This window comes from Condylura cristata, unplaced genomic scaffold (genome assembly GCF_000260355.1).
Source record: "Condylura cristata isolate star-nosed mole 26May11 unplaced genomic scaffold, ConCri1.0 scaffold00005, whole genome shotgun sequence".
NCBI classification, from domain to species: domain Eukaryota; kingdom Metazoa; phylum Chordata; class Mammalia; order Eulipotyphla; family Talpidae; genus Condylura; species Condylura cristata.
The window spans coordinates 45,244,950-45,270,799 of NW_004567106.1; the positions used below are offsets into that span (position 1 = coordinate 45,244,950).

General features: G+C 42.2%; 1 protein-coding gene across 2 annotated transcripts in view; it reads right to left on the bottom strand.

Annotated features, from left to right (window-relative positions):
* Positions 1-559: 559 nt before the first annotated feature.
* COG5 (component of oligomeric golgi complex 5) overlaps positions 560-25,850 on the bottom strand; it is a 146,031-nt gene continuing 120,740 nt past the window's right edge. For both annotated transcript variants that reach the window (XM_012720930.1, XM_004676929.2), the window contains 5 exons: positions 23,391-23,628; positions 17,430-17,506; positions 8,651-8,777; positions 8,124-8,203; positions 560-1,283 (listed from right to left, as the gene is read on the bottom strand). In XM_012720930.1, coding sequence (XP_012576384.1) covers positions 1,169-1,283; positions 8,124-8,203; positions 8,651-8,777; positions 17,430-17,506; positions 23,391-23,628 — 637 coding nt within the window. In that variant the 3' untranslated portion in view covers positions 560-1,168. The remainder of the gene's footprint in view (positions 1,284-8,123; positions 8,204-8,650; positions 8,778-17,429; positions 17,507-23,390; positions 23,629-25,850) is intronic.

The following is a 25,850-nucleotide window of genomic DNA, read 5'->3' on the forward strand; positions in this document are numbered from 1 at the left end:
TCATCATATCTTTATGGTGGGGGCAGACTTTGCACTTACTGCAGTGCAACACTTGCACTTTACTTTTCCTCCAACTGTCTAAAATTAGAGCAAATACATTGGCAATACAGCTGCTTTTGCTCTGAGCTACAATCATGGCTTTTCATGTTACTTAACAAGTGGTGTTTCTGGTTAGGAATCACAGCTGTAAAATTGATTTCAGTTCATTACACTTTATGATGTTGCCCCTAAATTTTGCACACTATATTCTTGTATATTATTTCAAATAAAATGGAAAAAAAAAGATATTGCTTACTTCTGCTGTGTGATTGATCTTGACCAGACTTTGAGTTGTTACAGTAATAGATTAAGAGCTTGAAAAACATTAAGAAGTTGCAGAAGGGATTTAAACAGTGAAAAAATGTCCATAGGGCAAGGGTAATAGAAAAACAATGACCTGAATTATCTACAATTACAGAGAATCTTTGTAGAATAAAAATTATTTCTAGTTTTAACTTGGCATTGGTTACAAAGTTATATAGCCCCCAAAGTCTGCTAAATAAAGTGACACACAGAGTGCAAAAGTCTTCCTCTGTCTTTATTAGTGACATATTTTAAACATTTAACCCTAATTCTTAGCTTTGGGATATGTTAGTGGTTCCCAAACTTTGCTGCAATTAGACTATGTCTGGGGCTTTTAAAATAATAACTAACCACTACTAGCCTACTCCCACTCTTGCTGTGTTGGTACGGGCTGCACCTGGGGCATCAGGTGCATTATAACCTGTAGTCAGATTTGGAAATGACTGAGCCAGATACTTGCTAGCTAGTAAGGGAGAAGGTTGGCATGGGGAAGCAAGATACATGCCTTACGATCACATGACCATATACCTTAAAAATCAGTGGGGCTTAATATGGATGTGTACTTGTAGAAAGACTGTTAGATGATGGGGAATAAATTTTAGCCTCAGGAAAGTCAGACGAATCAGATGTCTTTTTGGGAAAAGCAAGTCCATGGAGTTTGAAGATAGTGATGAATCTAAAACATTTTTTGCTACTTAAGGCAGAACTCAAGAGGTAAACAGAAAAAGATCAATAGGAAATACAGAAAAACAAGTATATTCTTAAAACAGAGGATGCAACATCAAGAGGTTAACACAAAATAATGATTAACAGATACTTCACATTGTTACTGAAGAGCAGTCAGAGCTTTTTGAAGCAGTTGAACCATTATGGGATAAACTGGCGCGAATTCTTTGCCTTCTCTACTTCTTACTGATTGAACATAAGCTTCCAAGGCTCCCCTGAAAACCAGAATGAAAATGGTGACAAGAATTAAATGAAACAGGGTGTCAATACATAAATGAAACAAGCCCACTTCTTGAAATGACAGGCCCAGTTGCACAAGTTGAAACCAACAGCCTTCAAACATCTGTTGGGAGTGTTACTATGATCAACACATAAAGCTATAAACATTTTTTAGTCTGCATTGTTACTAGTTTTCTAATTAATAATCAAAGCTTGCAATTGTTCTGTTTTCCTTCCTGATTCGCTATTAAAGACAAGCTTGTAGAAAAATGCTCATTATCACTTAGAGAAATGCAAATCAAAATCACAATGAGATACTACCTCACACCAGTAACAATGGCCTACATAAAATTGACAACAAATGCTGGTGAGAATGTGGAGAAAATAGGGACTGCAAACTATTATGGGAAACTGTGGAGGACCCTCAAATTCCATTCCTAGTTAATGTACCCAAAGAATACAAAAAGCATTTGAAAAGATAACTTGCACTCCTGTGTGTATTGTTGCATAATATACAATAGCTAAGATATGGAAACAACTTTAATATATAGGTGGATCAAGAAGATGGGGAGATGTGCGCGTAGTGGAATACTACTTTGCAATCAAAAAAGAAACTCATGTCATTCACAGAAACATAGATGGAGTTGAAACAAACTGTTCAGTGAAATAAATCAAAAGGAAAAAAAATCAGATGGTTTCACTTATAGGAACAATATAGAGAAACTGAACAAAGGGTCAAAAAACAAAGACAACTGGTAGGCAGCTACTAGATATGAGGCTTAAAGCAGGGGCAGGGATAAAGGGTCAAAATGTGGGGAAAGCACAAGAGACCATGGTGATTGCTCACAGGTGATGTGGTGGGAGATTTACAGGAGCTATACCAAAGGGGAGAAATTAAGTACTGTACAAAAAATGAACAACAATGTAAGAAAAAGACACCTCTAAGCAGCATGCAGCCTGCGCCTCCACCCAGAGCTCACAAGGGGGCGCCCTGCACACAGGAAACACTGGGACCACAAGCCTGGGGCTGTGGCGCATGTTGTAACACTGGCAAGTGCTGACGTTCCTGTTATTCTGACGGACCGAAACCCACTAGAATATCTTGATGCTGAGGCCTGGCTTTTGGCAAATTATGTGATAATGAAGCAGTGTGAGTTTAGGCAAGGGTACTTAACGATGCTGTCAAGAATTACATCAGGGGGCAGCAAACTAAAAAACAAGCCAAATGCAGCCCTCTTCTTAATCATTGTTCTGTGTGGTCTGTGGCTGCTTTCACACTACAGTGAGTTCAACAGCTGAGGCAGAAGCCATATGGCCCACAAAGTAATTTACTAACTGGCCCTTTATGGAAAAAAGGTGGCCAGTCCTCAGCCAAATGATCTGTTCAATTGTTCGATCATGTTTAAGTGGCATTAAAAAGAAAGGTTAATTTTTCATTAGTGGCTTAAATCTGCAAGCATATCAGATTTTTGTCGTCATTACATTTTTGGAAAGTTTTCACGCTGAGATATAGAACACTTCTATAATACAACCATTATTTGGTTAAATGTCAGGTTTCAAAATTCCACCTAATATGTAATTCCTACCTGTCTTTATTCTTTCAAATAATGACAATATTAACCAGGTATATTGGCTTTTATGAATGGTGGGCAATTCACTTGCTCAGAGGTTGAGCTCATCACCAGAGCGATTCCTCTCTCCGCAGTCCACTTTCACATGTCTGCCACTTCACCCAACTGAATCTCCAGCCCACTTCAAGCCCTCATCTGTGTTTCCACTTACATTCCGGATATCTTTAACTGATTTCTCCCAGGTTCCTCTAGCTCACCCGTCAGAAATTTAGGGCAATTCAAACCACAGAATGTAGAACACCCAGAGTGAAGCCTGACACAAACTATGGATTTTGAGTAATTACAACATTAATGTGGGTTCACTGTTGTAACAAATGGACAAATCTGGTGGGAATGACAGGCAGGGTACGTGTGTGTGCGAAATCTCTGTACTTTAAATTTGCTGTGAACGTGAGCCCATTCTAAAAAATAGTTATCAAAAAAGAGAAGAAACCTATGGGGACAAAAACACGCTTAGGACAGTGCTCCTCCCACCTGTCCCTGTTCCCAACAGTCTCAAGTTCTTAAATCTTACACCTAGCGCAGTATCAGATTCTATGATTTCATCTTACAGTTCTGCATGTGGGCTCACCCCCTCTGCCTCGTGAACCCTGCTGTTCTGTGCTAACTACTGCGAGGGTCTCGTTGGCCCCAGCCTCAGGGCTAGCAGGCCTGTGTCCTCATCACTCACCTCACCCTATTCCCATGGCACCACATCCAAAAGTCGCCACACACTGGCTTCATCACCAACCTCCCCAAACCTGCCTGTGCTCAAGCTGGAGTCCAGGCCTGCAAATCATTGGTTTCTATAGCAAGTAACATGCAGAATGGGCTCACCCCCTTTGTGTCTTCTAGCCCTGCACCGTCTGCCACCCTGTGGAGCAATCAGACATGTCTGTGTGAACAGCACTATGAAATAATCTGCTTGACAAGGTAGGGCTGTTTCTCTTTGACCACAGTCTCACGGAGTCACACTCCAACAGGCCTCTGCTCAGATTCTCCCTAGCCCTCGGCATGCCCTTACTTTCCTTCTCGCTGACATCTGTACTTGGGACCCAACCTCTTCCTGATAAAGCCCTTCCTAACTCCATACAGCACAAAAGAAGTAAAACCACCTGTGGAGCCATGAAGAGCCACACACAGCCACATTTAGCAGGATTCCACATTTTGGGATCCCAAAGGCTGGCTCCATGCTCTACTCCATGGTTGTTTTCAAAAAGCTGTGAGGAGTGATGGGGAGGCTCTTGTTTAAGAAAGACAGCTGACAGATCTATTACCCAGCCCACCCCGCTACCTAGCTGTGTGACCTGGGCTGTATTTCAGCCTATTTGCTCATCTGCAAAATGGGAAAATACCCACAAGGTATAGTCATGAGCATGAAAAGAGAGTACTTTGAAGTGTTGGCTCTCTTCCAGGTACACAGACATCTCTTAAATACTGTTCCCACCACTATGCAGCTGCAGATTCTCCACAAAACTGAGCAAGCTGTTTACATTTCTCCCACAGTTCATACGTATGTTTCCCTCTGGGATGTGACTTAACTTTCTGGATTGGGGTGTTCTGTTTATTATGCAGTCCCAGGAACTGGTGCTTAGCAAATGCATGAAGAATGAGTAAAAAGAATAAGAAACATTGTGCCTCCCTGGTGGCACAATGGGCTAAAGTGCAGCACTATGAAGCTTCCCACAGCCACTGCAGCACAAGTTAAATCCTTGGCCAGGATGCTGACCCACATGGCGTGGCAGACCTCTCCTGACCCGCCTACTCCCCTCAACAGTGTATTTCAGTACATTTGCCTTTTCTGCTCCCCCACTCTGGTGAATCCTCTCACTCCCCACACCTCTGGCCTGTACCCCAGTTCTTGTATGCATAAATAAATCTTAAAAAAAAAGGAGAGGGGGGCCCTCCCTGGTGGTATGGCGGGTTAAAGCACAGCACTAAGAAGCTAAAGCCACTTTCACATGAGTTCTATTCCTGACAGCCCCAGAGGTGACCATATGATGCGGCAGACCTCTCCTGACCCGCCCGCTGCTCCCCTCAGCAGTGTACTTCATCGATCTGCCTGTTCTGCTCCCCACTCTGTCCCTGGTGAATCCTCTCATCCTCCGCATCTTTGGCCTGTACCCCAGTTCTGTATGAATAAATAAATCTTTAACAAAAAAAAAAAAAAAAGAAGAACTACAAGGAAAATGAAAGACAAAGTACAGAAGAAAATAAGTACAGGAGAAATATGACCTCAGGAATCCTCCAAAGCAGCAAACATATGAAAAAGAATTTAGTGATATGAGAGAGGAGTGTCTTCTGAGATGCCTTAGTTCATGTCAGAGTGGAGCCTTAATAAAGCTACTTCTCTATGAAAAAAATTTGCTTTTTTACACTTTCCAAACTGCTGTGGCACCCTAAGCAACCACCCAACTCCCAAATCGTGGTTGCTGCAGATAGAGCAGAGAAGCTGCCAAGGACCCCCAAAGGGTAATATGGTGTATACCTCGGTCTAAGAACCAGGGTACTGAAATGCACAGCAACTGTAACAGTTCCGCAATGAATTAATTGGACCCATCTTACCTAATAAGGGATAAAAATCAACTTACATTTAAAAGGGAAAGATATTATATAAATTACACAATACATAGAAAGAAATTTAGAAATAAATTGGGCTAGTTGTTTTTTTTTTTTTTATATTTGTCAAAAACACTATCAGAACTACGAGGAGAAAAAACAGATTAACTCTGCCCACCCACACAAAATCAGAGCAAGATTCTCAAGCACTTATTGAATTACTTCATTTGCTGGAGCAAAACAGCTTTCTTGGAAGTCAGACTGAGCATTATGTAAGAGTTAGTCTCAACTCTGGTTTTTAACCAAAATAAACAGATTATTGAAGTTCCCTTTACTGGGGAAAAAAGAAGTACAGGAATTGTACCAGCAACAGGGGTATGGCGACAGAGCTCAAGGAGATGGAAACTGAGCAGATTTCTGTCAGACACCCGACATTCGGTGTGCTTGGTTGGCACTGAGATACACAAGCGACTGAACTATCTACCAGGGCCTCTGCAGAACCTCCCCCAACCCAGCACTCCCCTGGCTCTCTTCCCTCTTGGTCCTGGTTCAGGCATGTGGTGTCCAGAACCAAGCTGCAGTGGATAGACCTAGTGACACAGGACATCAGCAGGAGACCAGTGTCACACTGCATGATCATGACCTTTAGTCTGCAAAGGTCAGAGGTTGACAGAGGCTGAGGAGTGGGGGCCCAGCCTGTAGGCCCTGAAGGGCCAGGGCTCTGAGTATATGCTGGCACTAAAAACTGCCAATTGCAGAAATGTAAATACGATTAGGCAAATAACTACAAGCATTTCTCCCATCACAAGTGTCTCCTACTTACAAAGATCAACATCAAGCAAAGGAGAAAGTCACAATATGACAGTTTCAGCTCTATTTGCAAACGGCAAGAGTGAAATGGGTTTGAGGCCAATTCTACCATTCCTGCGGAGCTTTAGAAATCTTTGTAACAAAACTCACTCTTTTTCACTGAAAATGCAGTCAACACTTGCACCACAGCCTGCCGGAGGCTGCCTCCTCCCTACCTAGGCCACACAGCTGGAGCGCCTGCCTGCAAAGGGGTGGGGGCACAATTGTCCCCCACTCACATTACTTGGCCCATGAGTCAGTGATTACTCTTATGTTAAAATCAGCTTGACTAGTATCCATTCAAGCTCTAGAAAAACATCTGGTGTCAAAAAGGAAGGCTGCAGAGAGTTCATTACTGCCGCTTATTCGGCAGCATTATACCATCCTCCACTTGCCCTACTTTATGACAGCTTAATGTACTGTGCCAGGAGGAACAGAATTAGCATATAACAAGGTTTGCCCCAACAGCTAAAACAAATTTACTGACATTCAAAGAGCAATATTCACCCTGGGTTTATCTACAGGGGAAAGAAATTCATCTAGTGGTGCTTCAGTATGCAGGGACAAAATTAGTTTTGCAATAATAGAAAATAAGGAATATTCTCTAGGAGAAAGTTTCCCTCTATGCCAATAGCCTGGGCTGTAGCAGGAGCAAGGTACTGTAGGAGCCCTCAGAAGGACTCAATTTTCTGCTCAAGGCAAGATATCAGACATATGTGAAGTGATGGGCGGGCCATTTTTCAAAAGCATGACAGTATTTCTGAGCACGATTTTTCGGTTGCTAAATATAGGCTTAGCAATAGCACTGCTGATGAAGTCACTCAGGAGACATTTTTAAAGAGAAGCAAAAGAAAACAGATTTGTGATGCCGCAGCAGGATGACTGTTGTGGATGAACTCATTCCAACTTGCTAAGTAGACGAAAATGAGCCTTGTCCAATTATCTGAATCCTCTTCTGTTAGCAAGTATGTCACAGCAGAGTGAACCCTTGGAAAAAAGAATCCATAGACACCGCAACTCCCAGCAAGCCCAGGCCCAGATTTTCTCGTCTATCACCCAGAGCCTTTTCTGAGTGCTTCACCGGGTCACGTCAACCAGCGTGAGGTTCACATGCGTCCTTCTGTTTTTGGGTTGAGAAGAGTTAAGTGACTTGAGGAAGCAATGCCGGGCCCACGCTAATCCACTCTTGACACACACAGGCAGGTGCCTGGCCAACAGCTCACCTCAGCTCTGGGCACCAAATCTGAGGCCTCAGTGCCACTCCAGGTGGATGGGCTGAGGCCTTCAGGGCTTCCTACTGCTACCTTGGTAGAATCTTTTGCCAGACACTACAGCAGGGAACTCAGCCACTGAAGCTGCCTGGACTGCAAGAAACCCCGGTATAGGTCCCAGACCGAGATTCTAGGGTGGTCAGGGGTGTTTTCCATCAATAACTGTATCATGATTGGGTATTTTTATAAGCTTATTCATATCTGTGCTGTGCTAATTCAACAACTGCAACACATGAAAATGAAAACAGAAAATGGGCACATAGGGCAGAGAGTCTCTTCCTCACTGAGGATGATTTTTTACAACCAGTAGCGCATGACTCAGGGCCGAGTTAGGGCCAGTGAAAGAAGATGGAAGATCTGGAATGAAGGATATGAAAAGCAAAAACTGCCAAGCCCCAGAGCTCCAAGTGTGGGACTCTCCTGCACAGGGGCACCTACACAGCCTGGGCCACCACAAGCAGCGGCCCACGCCGACCACCCCAGCGAGCGCTGATGTCCCCTACCCCGTGTTTGCCCCTCTCCCCGGGCCCTAGGGATACGCGGTTACCTGATGAGGAGCAGCCTGTCCTTTTCTGATGGGTGGTCGTCCAGCCACTGCGAGAAGCGAGCGTGAGACCATTCTGCCCTCTGCAGGGAGGAAGCAATTAGAGGGGGCACAGGCACTCTTCACCCCCTGGCAGCTGTGCCTGGAGTCCCTAGGTAAATTTCCCCCAAATACCACCATGGGAAGGTGGCTCAGTCCGACTTGTACTTTCCTGACACCCCAGTGACCTTTGGCATCTGCTGATTGAGGGAGGTCCGCAAAGGAAACGTGTCCATCAAAACAGCTTTGTCAGCATAACTCCACATCATTACTATTTAAAGGACTAATCTGGCTTCATCAGGTAATTTTTATGTAACCCCAAGAAAGTAGGTGCAAGGCAGTGGAGTTTCCTTTCTTAGACTCTGGTCATGGCCAAAGACAGAACTCTATTACTAAGTAAGGCAACAGAAGGCTCTTTCAGTGAGTGGGCCTCTGAATTCTTAAAGTTAAGAGGGAAGATTCATAAAAAGATTCTGGCCTCGATTTTTTACCTGGAAGGGGGATTTTAGCTCAGGTGGTGCTCTTGTGAACAAAAACTGGATCACGACGCTGAATGGAATGATGTCCCCCAGTGCTGGGCTTTTGGCCACCTGCTCACTTGTCTGGAAGAGCAGTGGTCTAGAAGAAAAAGCAGAAGTTATTTCATGCTGTTTAATATTGGAAGAGGTGATCTGATAGTAGAATCATACGTATTAATAACACATTAATAGCACAGCAGTTTAATAGTGGGAGAACAAATAATAGCATTCTTCCTAGGCTGCCTAACTCTTGGCCACTTTTTAGCCCCCTGTTCAGCCTAGAGACACACACTAAGTCAGGCTGACCTGCACTGCAGCTCCCTGACCCTCAAGAATGCTGGCTTATGGGTTTGATTTTAACTCAAAAATACTTCTGTTTTTACTCAGCAAAATTCGCAGATGCTAAAATCAAAGCATAGGGCCTGCCTGGTGGCACAATGGGTTAAGTCTCAGCACTATGAAGGTATCTGCAGTCACTGTCACACGAGTTCTTTCCCTGCCCTGGAGATGACCGACATGGCCCAGAAGACCTCTCCTGTCTCATTTGCTGCTCCCCTCAGCAGCGTGTTTCAGTCAATCCGCCTGTTCTGCTCCCTGCTGTCTCTGGTGAATCTTCTCACCACCCCCTACCTCTGGCCTGTACCCCAGTTCTTATATACATAAGTAAGTAAATCTCTTAAAAAATCAGAACATATAGTAAGCCTAACATAATTGTAATGAGCAGCTTCTTACCTTGGTTAAAATTCTTAGCTTTACATTTTAAATAAAAAAATCCTTCTTCGGTAAATTAAAACATGTTTCATACAACTTTTCAAAGGGCAACCAGATCCCCATATATAAAAATTATCAAAGACTCATGTCGCTCCCTTCTAACAGTGCACTACAGTGTCTGGAAGTCGCCACCCACTATTTTCACAGACACAGGCAGAGAAATCTACCACATTACCCATCACCATGACCCTGTGGAAAGTAACTGGAAACTTTTGCTGACCTCTCCTTGGAGTTGGGCTCTAACGAAGGAGAGTTATTATTGGTCAAGCGACAATGGTTGGCTCTCCAGAGTGAGACACAGCAACGGCTCTTGAAAGAGATCCAGTGGTTGTGACAGTGTAAGACAGCTTTGTCCTGGCCTCAGCTCTCACCCTGTCTCAACAGCACCCAGCTGCAGAAGAGCTGCAAAAACGAGGGACCAGCTTTCCCTCACACTAAAGATAGGCTTGTCGTCAAGAGTCAGGAGGATTCTCAACACACAGCTGGTTCTTGTTGATCCAAAACATTACTAAGAAGAATGCCTTTATATTAATTAAGCTGTAAGTAAATGATGTCTCACAGGGATTTTTCTAATTTCAACAAATAACATTTTTGTATAATCTATAGTCTTTAAATTTTGCGGAAACATTTCATTCAGTTTGTTGTGTTGTCTATAACTAGAAAATCGTAAAGCTCCAAACCAAGTCTTTCAAGGGAATATGAATAAGGTTTCTCAAGGCCACACTAAGAAAGTGCTACATGCTCAAGGCTCAGTCATCTCCCAGGGTTTCATGCTGAGGATCTTTAGAAAATGAATGAAGCACTTAACCGGGTAAGAAAACCTTGCTGAGGGAATTCCAGTTCTGTCTGAGGGTACGGCTGCAAGTCCTGCTCTGTGTGGGTGAAACTGTGCCTGCGTAGGTAAAAGCACCCGCTTCCGCAACAGCAAGACCGATTACCACATCCATACTTCTGCTGTCTAAGGCTTACAGACTACATGCATGAACTCACTCCTTCAAAGGACCTATGAGATGGGTAACAATACATCCCCTCTTTACAGTAGGTAACCTGAGGAGCAAGATCAAGTGAAAGTTAAAGAGCAGAACAAGGACTCAAATCCAGGCAACCTGGCTCTAAATTCCGCAACAAGGCCCTTTCTAAGTATCAGCTGTAGCAATACTCATCCTGTTTCGAAACAGGTAGATGAATCAGTGAGAAGCAAAGACCTCTGGAGAGCATACAGTTTCAAACTATCAACAACCTTAAGGAAAAACTAAGAAAATTAATGCTTATAGATCATGATTTGAAAACCACGCAATTCTTTTTATGTAATCCAGACTCTCTCCCTGGGCCAAACTGATCCTGCAGTCACTTACATACTTGAGCTATAGTATCACATTCTCTCATGGAATTATTTTCCCCTGGTGTGACCTGCAGTGGTATGAGTGGTTCTGTTTTAAGGGCCTCTGGAAGAGGACTCCAGGCAGTGAGGTCGTGGCCCAGCTCAACTTCCCAGAGTCTTGTCGGCAGGAGGAGTTCAAATACCAGCCCAAGGCTGGGCAGCTGGTCCTCCCTGAGGGCTGCCAGGCAGGCCACATTCTTCCTAATGAGCCAATAGCAATACTGCTCCACCTTAGAGGGTCAAGGCTGGGGGAGGGGAGAGGGCAGCACAGACGGGAAGACCCTTCCACTGAATCACCAGCTCATTTTGCAGCCTGGCAAGTCCAGGCCTTCAAAGCTCTCTGAAGGATGTGGGAAGACAAGAGAACTCATGCCTTCATTTCTCTCCCTTGCGAGGTGTTCCTGAGCCTGTGCAGTTTTCTCCTCTCCCCAGTCAAGCCCGCTCTTTGCTCCTGCCATGCGCTACGGCAGGATTCACCTCTAATCCGAGTCCAAGGTGACCTGGGGAAGTCAGTCCCCTTCCTGCAGAGCAGCTTTTATGGCCTCCACCTAAGGAAGATACCGGGAGCCTGGGTCGGAATATTTGCTTTTTTCATTATTTGCCGTCAACATATTCCTGATGCAAACCACACATGACACAAGGGCAAAAGAGGAGAAGGAGGTGGGAGGGTGCGAGGGAGACGGGCCGTCGTCACAGGTGCGCACAGCCCGTGCCACGCCAGCGGCAGGCACACACCAAGGTGGTGGCTGGGGGGCTGCAAATCACCCCTGTATAAACCTGCTCATTTTCAAAATGGGATCTTTTGGTCAGTTCTCTTCCTTTGGAGCTCTGAGTCACAGCAACTATATTTCTGCCAAGACCAAATCTTCCACTCTAGTCACCACGGCACTGCCAAAGAGCCGTGCAAAGCAAAGCTGGATTTGTCTCCACATTATGCATCACTGACATAATTACCTGTAAACATCAAATGCAGACATTTTGTTTCTCTTGTTTAGGAGTCTGAAAGAACACAGCATGAAACCCTCCCTTCTCTCATTCCAGGTGGAATCTGAAACCCTGGCACGTTAAAAAATAAATCACCATCTGTGGTGATGTCAGGAACAAAAGGAAATCAAGGTGTTATGAAATGCAGAGGAGCCAAATGTCACAATATATCATCCTTAGTGGAAACTACTCTAAACATAGCAGCACTTTTATGGTTAAACTTTACACTCATGAGGTGGTGTTGATTAGTCAGGTATTAGGTGCCATTAAAAAGAACTATTTCAGATAGGGGTCTCGGCTTCGTCACATTTAATGACTCAGCGGCACAGCTGCCAGTCTTTTAAGGCCAGCCAGTAAGTGAAGTAAGATTAAAGTCCTGCTGCTTCTGTGTCTACAGCAGCGAGGCCCATGGTGCCTAGTCCCCCGTCCCCCACCCCCCACCCCCATGCTTCTCTCTGATCACAGCCTGGGAAGGCTGGTGCATGGAGTTTGGAACCAGCACAGAAACGAGAGAGGAAAACATGAAGCCTCCCTATACAGGACACAATTAAGGAAGGGACGAAAGAGGCATCAGAGGCCTGCTGGGAAACTATTTTGGTATGGCTCAGGTATTTCTTGCATGTGGGTCCTGGGAAAGAACAACAGGAGGCTGACAGGTGTCGATGAGTCAGGGAACAAAGGAGAGAGAATGGAGGGCTTCCAAGCTCCTTTCTTAAAGCCTAGTTTGTCAATCCTAGCAGGTCAGGTGGGAAAGTATGCAGTGGGGTTAGGCAGACACTCTAGGGTAAAAGTGGACATTGCGTTCACACTCCTGACTCTTCTCCTGGAAGCCCGCCGCAGCAGCAGTGAAGAGGAGGCTGCTGCCACAGTGCGGGGTATAGATTCTCTTTAAAATGCCCACGTGGTGCCGGATGATACAGACAACATTCAAGTGGCCCAGGACTAGCCAGACTGAAGGCCAAGGGGAGAACTTCTGGACAGGAGTGGGCTGGGGCGGCCCCGGGTCTGAAGGCAGCTCTGCGAGTCTCACCCCATTCCAGATGTGCAGCCTGGCCTTGTACCCTCTCTCAGGATCAACTGCCTCCCTGAGGTCATACCTAAGCTGGGTGCTGCGAGTGCAAAATGCGAGAATGACAGAGCTACCTGTAGCCCTTGCTTAACAGACAGTAAATGATCAAATAGAATGAAAATAAACCAGTCAGCCTCCTATGATTACTGGGTGTCCGAGCACCTCCAAAGTAGTGGCAAACAACAAACCAAGCCAGAAATGTAGCTGCTTTCTGACTACAAAGCTGAAACCTGAAACTTAGGTTTCAAAACCTTGGGGGACATTTAAATCAGGGTGTTGGTTAAGGGCTCCAGATTAACAAGTGGAAAGAAAGGACAGAACACATCCAGAGGTCCTAGTGCTGATAGTGCTCAAAATGGAAGCTGCAAAGACGCTGCCTTCACCGCTACAGCCAGGATACAGAGTTGGAGCCTGCAAGTTGTGGTCCCCAGCACAAACCGAAGGCACAGGAAACCATCCTAACCCCACAACTGAAAACAGCTGACAAACACCCCCGTGAATTAGGGATGGCCTTCCCCCCCCCCCTCCTGCTCACACAGCCATCACAGCAGCCCATCTCTCTCAAAGTTTCCGTTGCTTTTATTAAACCTGTTACGCTCCAGCAAAGTAGAATGTGGCCATAATCCAGGGACAAAGCCAAGGTGGTGGAGTATGCTGAAGGCAGAGTCTGTGTCCCTGAGCTGGTGAAAGGAATGGGCTCCTGTCCTTTGCCTCACTCACTAAGAGCTGCACGAGAACATGAGGCCTCTGGCCAGGTAGAACTCAGATAACCATCCTTATGAACACCACTTAGGGGGCAGTACTGTGTGGCAGAGGGATGGACAAGAATGGGCTCTCAAAGCACTGACATCGTGCCTTGGGTAGAAACACAAATTACCCGAGAGCAAACCCATAAGGTCAGCAGCTTTCTGAGGTGGCATGCTGTCCTGGGCAAGAACAGCCCTGCTGCCTGAGAAACTAATGCTGACAGTAAACTGTAAATGGATGCAAGAAGCTTGCTGGCTTGATTAAATAGTCTACAAATATTACTGTCAAGAAGAAAGTGCCCTAAGGCAGATGTCTGCATGATGGGAGAAGGGTGGCCTTGCTAAAGATTGTGAGAAAGAGAGAGAGAGAGAGACAGGGAGAGAGTACGCGACACATCTGTCACTCTTCCTTGAAAGGAGCCTTGCACCAGGCCTGCTGTTTCTCATTCAGAGTGAGTTCAACCTGCTTATTTTGGTTGTTTGGTTGCCTGTTTTTCTTAACCTTTCCCTTCTGTTGGGGAATGTCTTAGTATATTTTATGTTATTTTTGCTCCTTTGCTATTTTTAAATGGGAAAAACAATGCAAATGGGATTTTAAAATGCATTTATTGTCTCTCCTGGTTACAAATATAAACAACCAAAACAGAGAACTGGAAAAGTATAGAAATCCTCCAAAGGAAAAGTCAATAATGACAATAATACTATCCAAAGAGTATTTTCATGTTCATCCTTCATGGTTTTTCTTCTCCATGCACATACATGGAACTTTTAAAACAGTAAGGCTCCTATAATATATACTGTTTTTTGATTTATTGATGAATTAGGAAACATTTTTCACCTTGAGGTTGTTAACTAACAACATAAATTATTAATGGCTGCATATATTCAATCTGCTGAATATGGCATTTTATTAAGATTAACAAGAATGGGCCCTTCCGCTGTTCTGCTCAGGACTAATTTTGGAGAACAGATCTCCAACAAGTTTTTTCACACTGGCAAATACAGGAACTAGAATTGGATTACTTAAATAATCAGTTCTCTGTATTGATTAACTCTTCTCTAGGAAAGGATTCTGGAGGACCTCCTAAATAAATAAGCTTTCCTAAGTCAGCTTTCTTCATCTGACAATTGAGGCGGAAGGGCCAGGGTTTTCCCAACGAGTTTATAGGCAGAGAGCTGACTTTCCTCTTTTCAGAAGATGGGACCTAAAACAGTCTTTGCAGACTAAGGTATATCTGAATCCCAGCATATACTATGCTTTCATTTTATTGATGGTCCAGTAGTTCTAAATTCTTCAACAAGTGTTTGCCCAAGTCCAATTAAACAACTGAGAAAATGCTCAGATCTATCAACAGATATCTGTAGCTTCACTATAACTGTAGGAGTATCTGGGCATATTTAAGTCTTTGAGTATATTTCACCAAATTCAAGTTGTGGGAATGCCCCATAGGCAAGATATAATTATTGTTATACATGTGCTCAGGTCCTAGGAGCTAAGGAGTGATATACAGGAGGGAGTTCAGGGGGACCAGAACCCCAGGAGGAAAGAACAAATCTTTACAGCTGTAAAAGGGAACACAATGCCCTGTCACTGTTATAGCTAAAGTTGAAGATTAAGGTTCCAGTGAGAAAGGTGGGAAATTGCCTGATGCCAACCATTAGTATGTCATGAAGCCAATTTAGTGGGATAAAATAATCAAATGTAAAAGAAAAGTCAGAGAACATCCAGGAAATGAGAGTCATTACTGCTCCCTGACACACATGTAGGTGGTACATGAGTGTGGGTGGAGGACATGTGTGCATGCCAGCATGGGCTTGACTGTGGTGGAAACTCCCTCTGCTGTGAGCTGTGGCCAAAAGTTTGAAACCCATCTAAATTGACCACTGTACCATGAGAAAAGCCAGACATAAAAATGTAAGATTTTTAAATTATACATTGATCAGTCATTAGTTATGCCATAAGCAGGTGTCATTATTCAAACTTAATAAATTCTCCTGTAGAGAATTCTCTTATGTGAGAATTCATGGAGCTGAAAAATTCCCATCTTAAATGACTTAAAAAAAGAACTGAAAAAAGTAATTATAATAAAGTAAAAATCAAAAGCATCAGGCAACCATAGATCAGAGACATGCGATAGGGGAGGAGGAGGGTGAAGGACCAGGACAGGGTGGAAAGAGCACCAGGGACCATGGTGATGGTGCACAGGGGAACAGGTGGTGGGAATTTCATGGAGGTTGATACAATGAATATATTAAATAAATAAAACTAATAAATAAATATTTGACTAAGACAATTAGTGTTTTGCTCAATACAATTTGGGTAAAACTGATCTAGATCAAATTCTCCATTTTACCAACTAAGAATTATAAATGAAGATTAAAAAGATTAAATGATTCAGTAAAAATAAAAGAGGAATTGGGCCTTTGTGAAACCCTCAAAATTTGTATCTCTACATTATGACATATAAGTATGTGGATATAACTCTACTTAGCAAAAAAAAAAGCAAAGAGAATAACAAAGACATTTTAAAATGTTTAATACATACACACAAAATAACTAAATATGGGAGACAAGGCAGTCATTAATAATAGCCTACCCATAATATAGCAAATCCCAGGTAGATCCTTTTCCCATCAACTACACTTGATGGGTAGGTTGTCTGGTGTACAAACTGATTCTGCCAAGGGGAACATGTGATCAGTCCCTGGGATTGTTATGCTCTTTACTCAGGTAAGTGATATTAGGGTTTCGATCACATTATTTCTATGGTACAAACAGCTCAGTGGTAAACTGATAAGCTCCAGACCTCTTAAACCTTCAACTCATATATATTTGGTAAGACTTAATATATTACCTCTTAATATATTAAGACTTCAACAAGATATTTAAGTACTTTCAAAAGCTTTGCAGCCTAGAAGTATGGTACCACCGTTCTTTTTCTTACCTGAAAGAATTGCATTTGCTCATGCTGCCTACTGATTACAGTCTTATACTGTGCCAGTTTTTATAGAATCACATGCCTGGACTATATTATCTTCATAGAGATGCATCTAAAGAACACTATGCTCTTAGTTATGATGGATAGTTTATAGCTTATTTCAAGGCTTCCCTTCTTGTATGCTGTGGTCACAAAATGGTAATAAAAATACATGTTCATCCCATCAGCCTTCAGGGCTGTTCATCTGTTTTAACGTATGCATTTCCTTCATGCATCATGATGTAAGCTTGGAAAGTTCTGGTTTCAATAAACTGTCAAATGAACAACATCTTTTCATCTTTAAAAACTGTTATTAAAGACACGGATCATCATAGACAGTGTTCCTTAAAATTTGAGCTGATAAGAGGCTAGTTAAGCATTCTAAAGAATTTCCTTGTTAAACTGGTCTGTTCTTATCACAAGTATCAATTAATTCATTGTTTTTATTTTTTTTAAAAAAAAGATTTATTTATTTATGCATATAAGAACTGGGGTACAGGCCAGAAGTGTGGGGGTGGGAGGATTCACCAGAGACAAAAGTGTGGAGCAGGACAGGCAGGTCTACTCAAATACACTGCTGAGGGGAGCAGCGGGTGGGTCAGGAGAGGTCTGCTGTGCCATGTGAGTCAGCTCCCTGGTGGGGGATAGAACTTGTGCTGCAGTGGCTTTGGAGAGCTTCATAATGCAGTGTTTTAACCTTTTGCACCATCAGGGATAGCCCTGAATATTAACAATTTCAAAGAGCTCAATGAGACTAGGAGGAAAGGATTACCTGCTAATCGGATATGGCTATATTAACAGCAATCACAGCAGCGTATCTTACCTGAATGACCTGAGCATTCGATAGGACTTTCCTAAATCAGATACTCTTCTGCAGAATGGACCCACGGCCAACTCCATCTGAAATAATAAAAGATATTCTATAACTTTTTATATAGGAGCCCTAAAATGAACTGGAGGCACACCTGGATCACAGAACATTGTAACTTGGAATAAACTTAATTTTTTCCCCACACGGTGAGGGAAGTTTTTAAAGTCAATTAAATTTATTAATGGTAAGAACTTACAAAACTTTCACATTTATTTACTAAAGAAACATCATAAGACTTCAGAAAAACAGAAGAACTTTTCTTTGTTGTGTAAGAAAAGGAAGTTTAGACCTATGTTGAAGAAACTCAGAAAAAGGAAGATTTTTCAGACTGTGCACTTATTCTTTAAGTAGGCATCACAAGTCTCTTTATATTAGATATAAATGATGACAATTTTTTACCAGGTGACCCAAGTGATTAAAAGCACTCACTCTGGGGCTGGCACATCAATGTTAGGATATAGAATCTACCATGACAAACTGAATAGCCCCAAACTTAACCTTTTTAATTCACAGGTTTTTCAACTGTCAAATAGAGGTAAACCTATTTCACAGAATTACGTAAGTAAAATACTATATAAAGCCCCATGTACATGGCAGATAATTATTCATAAAATGCCACCAATTATTAGTATTTTTATAACGATCACCCTTTTACATTTTAATTTAAAATTTCCCCTCTTTATATGTTAATTGCCTGTTTCTTGGCACAAGACTTTAGCAATTATTGGCTCTCACTTTCCTCCTTTGATTAGACACTTTGCCTGCCATTAATTGGAGTTTTAGGCTATCTATTCTTTATCTGCCAAAGTGCAGATGCAAAGTTTCTATATATATGGAAATTAATATAATAAACCGGGCCTCCCTGGTAATGCAGGGGTTAAAAGTCTCAGTGCTATCAAGTTATCACCAGCCACTGAAGCATGAGTTCCATACCCAGCCTGGGAGTTGACCCACAGGGCACAGCAGACCTCTTCTCTCTTCATTGCTGCTCCCCTCAGCAGTGTATTTCAGTAGAGCTGCCTGTTCTATTCCCCACTCTGTCTCTGGTGAGTCTTCTCATTCTTGCAACTCTGGCTTACACCCCAGGTCTTGTATGCATAAATAAGTGAAAATAATCTTTAAAAAAGAGAGAGATAAACTGTTTCTCCATTTTTGTTATAAACAGGACCTCAGCAAAGAATATTTGAGAAAATAACAGAAAAGTTCTCTGCCAATGTAACATCTACCTTCAAAAAAAAAATTACGAAAGGGAAGAGGGGCTTCTAGTCTGCTGGTCATCCTTCTGCGCAAACCTCCATGCTGTGGGAAGACCATAGAAAACAAACCAAGTGCTAGTTTGAGAAATATAGAGTTTAAAAAAAAAAGCTTAATTTATTTATGCATACAGAACTGGGGTACAGGCCAAAGGTATGTGCTGGGGGGGAGGGGCAGGATTCACCAGAGACGAGTAGGGAGCAGAACAGGCAGATTGATGAAGTACACTGCTGAGGGCAGCAGCAGACAGGACAGGAAATGTCCACCGCGCCATGCAGGTCACCTGAGGGGCTGGGGATGGAACTCGTGCTGCAATAGCTGCGGTTAGCTTCCTACTGCTGTGCTTTAACCCAATGCACCAACAGGGAGGGCTCAAGAAATACTCTGAACTTCCCATTAATCACAAGGTACCAAGCTACACATGGGGTGAGAAGATTAATTAAACTGCTTTGACTTCAAGGAGCTCTCCCAAATTTAGTAGTGGAGATATATAATTATTTAAACAGTATAATAATTATTATCCAACAAAATCGTAAGGTGTGCACAGATTCACATGTGCACAAAATATATAATGGTTACTGTGAAGCCCGGTTGTTGGGGAAGTGGAGGGCAGCTCTCCTGAGGTGGTGCTAAGGCTGATGAGATGACAGGTGTATCACTCTTTTTACAGAAGATACAGAGGACACACTGCATGTCCTTGAGAGAAACTTCATGTGGTCAGAAATACCAGAGCACATGTAAATAAGAAGAAAATTCTAAGGAAGAACAGCCGGATTCTTGTCAACAATACAAAACAGAGCAGAGTGAACTGATGTTCTCAACTTAAAAGATAGTCAGTGATGGGCTATTCTCTGGAACCTGTTTAGTTTATTCATGGTGAGAGCTTCTGGTTTCCTTCAGAGTGTGTCATTTATTTTACACTAAACACAAAGGAAAATGTGATCTTCATATATCTCTGACTTGGTCATTCCAGTCATACACCTACCTCTGTGTATGATGTTTTTTACATACTGAAATTATATGAAATATTTTTCATAAAATGTATTGACATCTTTTCTTTTTTATACAAGTGGCTTCATCATTTTTGAAGTTTAAGCCCTTGTCTTAGCACTTGAGCAGGCAAAATGTCACAAATAAGTGGCTAGAAAAAACTTACTATATGAGAGACTGTGACCTTGAATGGCTATGCAATCTACGATGATGCAGATTTCTATGCTAAAGGACAATTTCAAAATGTTAAATGTTTAAAATAAATTTTTCATCCATAAAGAACCTCTAGGGTACTGAAAGCCATTTTCTCCTGCCAGAATTCCATTAAACAATAAAGGCCATGTTTCTAAAGGGCAGGAGTGTTCCCCTTAGAGGAGGTGACTCTGCAATTAGCTGTGGATACAAAAAAGCTAAGCGCAAGTCTCTCCAGCTCCCTACTTGGAGGGGATAAGAGGTTAGCTGCAGGTTCAGTAAATTAATTACATGGCTGCTCCTTGCCCACCACAGACATTTGGTTAACCACAGGGCATCCTTGGATACTCTGAGGGCACTCCTGCTCTGACATTGTTCAGGAGAAAAGGCAGTAAGAATTAGAACAGAAAATGCAATCTTGCTCTCTCTTTTTTTTTTTCTTTTCTAAATTTCTATTTTCAGGCAAACACAGTCATACATGCACATGTAAAGGGCACCAGAAGACCTAGAAGCAGCCCACTGCGTAAACAACTTACTGCCAACTTCAACAGCCAGCCTTTTCCTTCAGGGTGAAGTGAAGCTGAGGGCAGAGAGGAGTGTGTATTTCAGAGGGCAGTGTGGACAAGTCCCCAAAGAGATTCTGAGTCAACAAAATCCCTGTGGTCTTGGACAAGCGTTGTGCTTTAGAACTGCTGTGTGACTAGCGTGCACACAGAGACCATGTGGTCACAGCAGGGAATTAATTACCTGTAGAAAACCCACGACCTGATTCCTAAGGGGCTGGTTGGGCATTTCTCTCACCGTGAACCTTCCATATGGCACCTGCAACTATTTTCTCTCACTAGCGATATGGTGTCAGTGGGGGAAATCAGAATTCCTAGTGAAATCTTTAAATTGTATTATAACCCCTATTTGCAACTGGACTTTATATCAGATAATCAGCATTCCCAAGCTGACTCCAGTCCTCTCTTGAACTCTTTCTCTTTCTGTTATTTATGCCAGAATAGCAGGCACTTTCATCACAAGAACTCTTTCCAAACCACAGAGGATTTGTGCATTTTTGCTTCCAATGGCTCAACAACTTTGTTTAATTTTGAATACAAATTAATAGAACGTCCAATAATAAGGCAGTCAAAAGGTTTTCTAATTCCCAGTGATGCCTACCATGAATAAAAATATCACGGTAATGCTATGTAAGTGTTTTGACTGACCCTAGAAAGATACTTTCAACCAAGTAATGATTCTGAAAGTCGAGGTCAACAGATGTGGCAAGAAGCCAAATCAAATGAAACAAAAATGCCAAATTCACTTTAATTTTTAAAAATTTGTAGGGGGTGGGAGAGTGATGTAGCAATATTTGCCAGAGCTGCTGATCGCAAATATGACAGTCTATGAGAGTGCTTCCATCTGTCTTTCCTGTGCCCACAACCGAAGGAACAGGGGCTCACCCCCACGGTGAGTGGTTCTGAAACTGGGACACATTGCAGGAGTGAACACTGGAATCGGCAGCACACAGACTGCAGCAACCAATGTCACTGTAAGGAGGGAAAATATACATCACTACACTGAGTAAATGCTGTTTGTGTTTCTCTTTGCTGTACTTAAGAAACGGAAAAAAGGATGCTTTGGAGTGTAAGTGAATGACTGGTGAATTTCATTTCTCTTAAGGGAAGGGACCTTGGAAAGGCTTGGTTTATTGAGCGACATGTCTTAACAAAAAGGAACGCCAAGTCCAAATCCTGAATACACAGTTTTAGGATGGCAGCCACTCAACCTGGCCACGAGCTGCTACTCATCTGAGCAGGTGCTGGCAGCAGTAGCAAGGGTTAAAGGATAATGCTTTCCACCTTTCAGGACTTACAAGGGAACATGCAGTCAAGATAAAATTTTTAAAAAAAGCAAAGCCTTTTCCCTGCCGCACTCATTTTGGCCATCTCCTGCTCTGCTGCCACTCTAATTGGACTTGAAGTGCTGCCTCCAGGAAAGTGACTCAAGGACCAGCTGGAGCAGAATGCAAATAAACTGGTGGGGGAGGGAGCCCAGGGAGAGAAGATAGGAAAGAAAATAAAATGAAGGCAGAAAGGGGAAAAGAAGAACAGAGAGACCCACTGGAGTAAGCTCACAACATTTCTAACAAATAAGAGCAAATCTTAGTCCATCACTATCTTCATCTTCATAAGCCACCTGTACCCCCAATATGGAATGAATAAGATACTATATATAATTCCCTTTAAGCAGAAGCTTACCTATAACAACAAAGGAAAATGTACAGGGGCCTGAGAATAAAGCTGATAAAATGAGAACAGGAAAAGGAGCCACATTAATGATAACATTTCATTTCTGTTTTCATGCTGAGGCTACTAAATGCAACGTACCCACAGGAAGGCTCTTTACTGGTTATAGGCATATCAGCTGGGGATGAAAATAACTAAATAACGAGTTCCTAGACCCATAGGTAAGCAAAGATCCTGGCTCTTGAACACCAGTCTATATGCAGATTCTTTTCTGTAGTTCCCGTCAGGTCTGAGTGCATGTCTGAAAATTACCCCCTAATATAAGCAATCCACCATCCTATCTTTGGGAAATAATAAATATCAAAACTTGCTCTCAGACACACAGTAAAAAATTGGGAAAGTAAAACATGTCTACATCCAAAGGCAAGAAGGACCTGAGAAACCATGAAATATTCTTTTGTAAGACTAATAGCTTTGAGAGGTTAAAAAATGAGTCCACCTTTGACCATAAAAATATGAACCATCTATTGCTGAATCTTTTAGTGAAAGTTTACATTTGAGGTATTTTTCTTTTGCCTGTGATCTTCTCAAAAGACTTTAAAAGATCTGTCTAAAGGACAAAGGGGGAAAAATCCCCTTTCTGTAAGAGCTGATAATGGTTCTGTTATTTTACTGTCATACCATTCCATTCATATCAGATGGCTTGGAAAGGCTTCAAACTTCAATATCCCTAAGAAACAATGACCAGGTCCACCGTGTGCCCCAATGATTTAATGCATGGTCTTGGCTTGTTGAGTTTGCCACTAGGGGTCTGCAGGTGTGCTGGAGTTGTTTCTCATTACAAGAAAACAAGACAGCCCCTTTCCACTGTTTGAAAAATAAAATGCATTGCCTTAATTATTTTCCAGCAGGTTAATTAACTACTTTTATCAATACTGACAGTAAAATAGTGAGGAAGTACCGTGTCATGTATAAATGGGAATTGTTACTTATCTGTGGTGTGCGCTACTTTACCTTGGCCTTGGGCTAGCAAAGATGAGTGGTAACTTTGTTAAGCACAAAAACAAACAAACAAACAAAAAAAAACCTTTAAAACTCTTTCCTCTTTTATTAAGTTTAATTGGATTTATTTTCCTTCATGCTTACATTCTTTAGAAAAATATAGCTTAAATATTTAGTCTCTTATTTCATAGGTAACATTGAGATTGGGCCATTCCCCCTTGGTAGCTATGCATCAATTTACCTGTGCAAAGTCTGCAGCTAGTCGCATTTTCCCACTTTCACCAAGCGGTCTTATGAGACTGGCGTTGCGGATAAAAAGTTCAATTGCCCTTTGGGCAATAGCTTCCGTGTTGTCAAAGACAAAATCCAAACATTCAAAGTGTTTAAAGTAGTCATTCATAACTCTGCCAATGAAACCCTGCAGTTCCTTCATATATAGAGAGCAAGGAATATCAGGCTTTCCTGAGCTGGATAATGACCTGCAAAGGAAAAAGCAAAACAAGGCTGCTAAGGCACTGAGAGGTACTACCTGGTGTCCCTCAACTCCTACTGTCCCATTCCCTACTCACCAATCCCCACTCTTTTTCCCTTAGTGGTAAGAAAAGACATCCTGAACTAAAAGTTAAAGAGCCTAAAACAAAAATAGTATTTAAATTATAGTGTAGGCCCTCCCTGGTGGCGCAGTGGGTTAAAGCACAGCACTGAGAGGCTAAAGCCACGTCCGCATGATTCCCACCTGCCCCAGAGGTGACCACATGGCGTGGCAGACCTCTCCTGACCCGCCCGCTGCTCCCCTCAGCAGTGTACTTCATAGATCTGCCTGTTCTGCTCCCCACTCTGTCTCTGGTGAAGCCTCTCACCCGCCGCATCTCTGGCCTGTATGCACAAATAAATAAATCTTTTAAAAAAATTATAGTGTAAAGTTGGTTTTAAGGTGCCAGAAAGACTACTGAAGGAATCTTAGAATTCAGCTGCCTAAAAATTATTGAGAGTGAAAGAGACAACATCTGTCTGGGTGACTCATGCAAGTGTTGCATGCATGATGACCTCTCACGTTCTTCCCACTTTGCAACTCTCCATCCACTTACCTGTTTCTCCTGGTTAGTGAATAGGTCAATAATGAATCCTGAAATAGCCAATTTAGACTTTGCAGTGGCAAAAGTGCTTTCCTAAACAAACTTTTGGCAAAGATATCTCTGCTCTTGTGCTATTTAATCTGATCAGCCCAATAGTAGAACTCTGACTGTGGAATTGGTTATATAACAATACACATGGTATGCAATTGTTTCCTCCCAGATGCTGAGGTTTGGACAGGCTTTAATTTGCATCAACAGATGATGCCAGCTGATGCTCCATGAAACACTATTTATAATTTATAAATGTTTACAATTGCTCTTTAAAGAATATTAAAAGAATGTGAAATATTTATAGGAAGAAGAGCTATACCAAAATTAGAAATCACCTGATACTAATCAGTGAACCAATGAGATCACTGGCTACATGATGCTGAATCTGTTTTAAAAAATAAGTGTTTCCATTTTAAGAATGACAGAGAGAAACTGGCAACGGTCTGGAGAAGAATAACAGATATGACTCAAATGCCTGAGCAAGAGAATGAGGTGAACTTAATTCTTTTCAAATGCAGCAAAGGTTATTATAAGTAGGATGCTTACCAAAGGTCTCCCACTTACAGAAACGGATAGAAACAGAGAAAAGAGGCTTCTGTTCCAGCAAGAAGAAATTTTGTTCAGATGTATGCGAGCATGTCTTGACTGCGGCAAGGCCACTGAAGGAGGGCGTGCTAGCCAGAACAAGCTAGACGTCTGCAGCATCACAGGGCGAAGCCTGCTGCTGAACAGGGGACAGGCATAGCTGCAGGAAGTGATGGCACTTCCTGTAGGTTTGGTTTTGCACATTCAGACCACTGCACCCCTGCATGATACTACTTTGTTTAGGTTTTGTCAGTCCAATGACTATACCCCCAAAATCTCTTTCCTGTCTTCTTAACCTTTCGTCTTACCAAAAGCATATTGTTATCTTAGTACTACTCTGTAGAACTCTTTCAAGATTTTTTTTACATTTTAAAAGCACAGATGTATTAGAAAAGAAGAGAGGCACATGTACAGTCAAACATAAATAAGCATGTGGCAGGAGTCAATACAAGTAAAATAAAATGATCTGGTAGACAAAATTTTGAAATACGTATTATGAGTTCTCAGTGCAGGTTAAAGCTTGAATTAAGTTAAATATAAAATTTGCTTGCCAATTATTAAAACGCAGTTTTCCCAACTAACAATTTTCAACTGAGCAGAAATTTAAGGGTCTTTGTGGAAGCTGATGACAAAAGGATTAAACAAATGCACACCTGAGAACTGAAACTGTCCATCCTGATAAGCATCATCAGTCTTTTTAGTGGGGGGGAGGGTGTGTCAGTCCACATGCTCCTCTCTACAGAAGTGCTCATTCCTCATGTCAAGGGTCTAGAGTACACCTACTTTTACTGCCTTTCCTTCTCCCTTCAATGCTATAATTGGACATAAATCATTTTATGTTACATAAAAGGATTTCAATCAACATACTATTGTCAGTCAGATATTTACATTTTAAGTTTTATCTAATTTGCAAAAAACATATTGGTCCTATTAAATACATTCAAACACCAAGAAAAGTGTGTTAAGGATTACACACTTTTTAAATAACA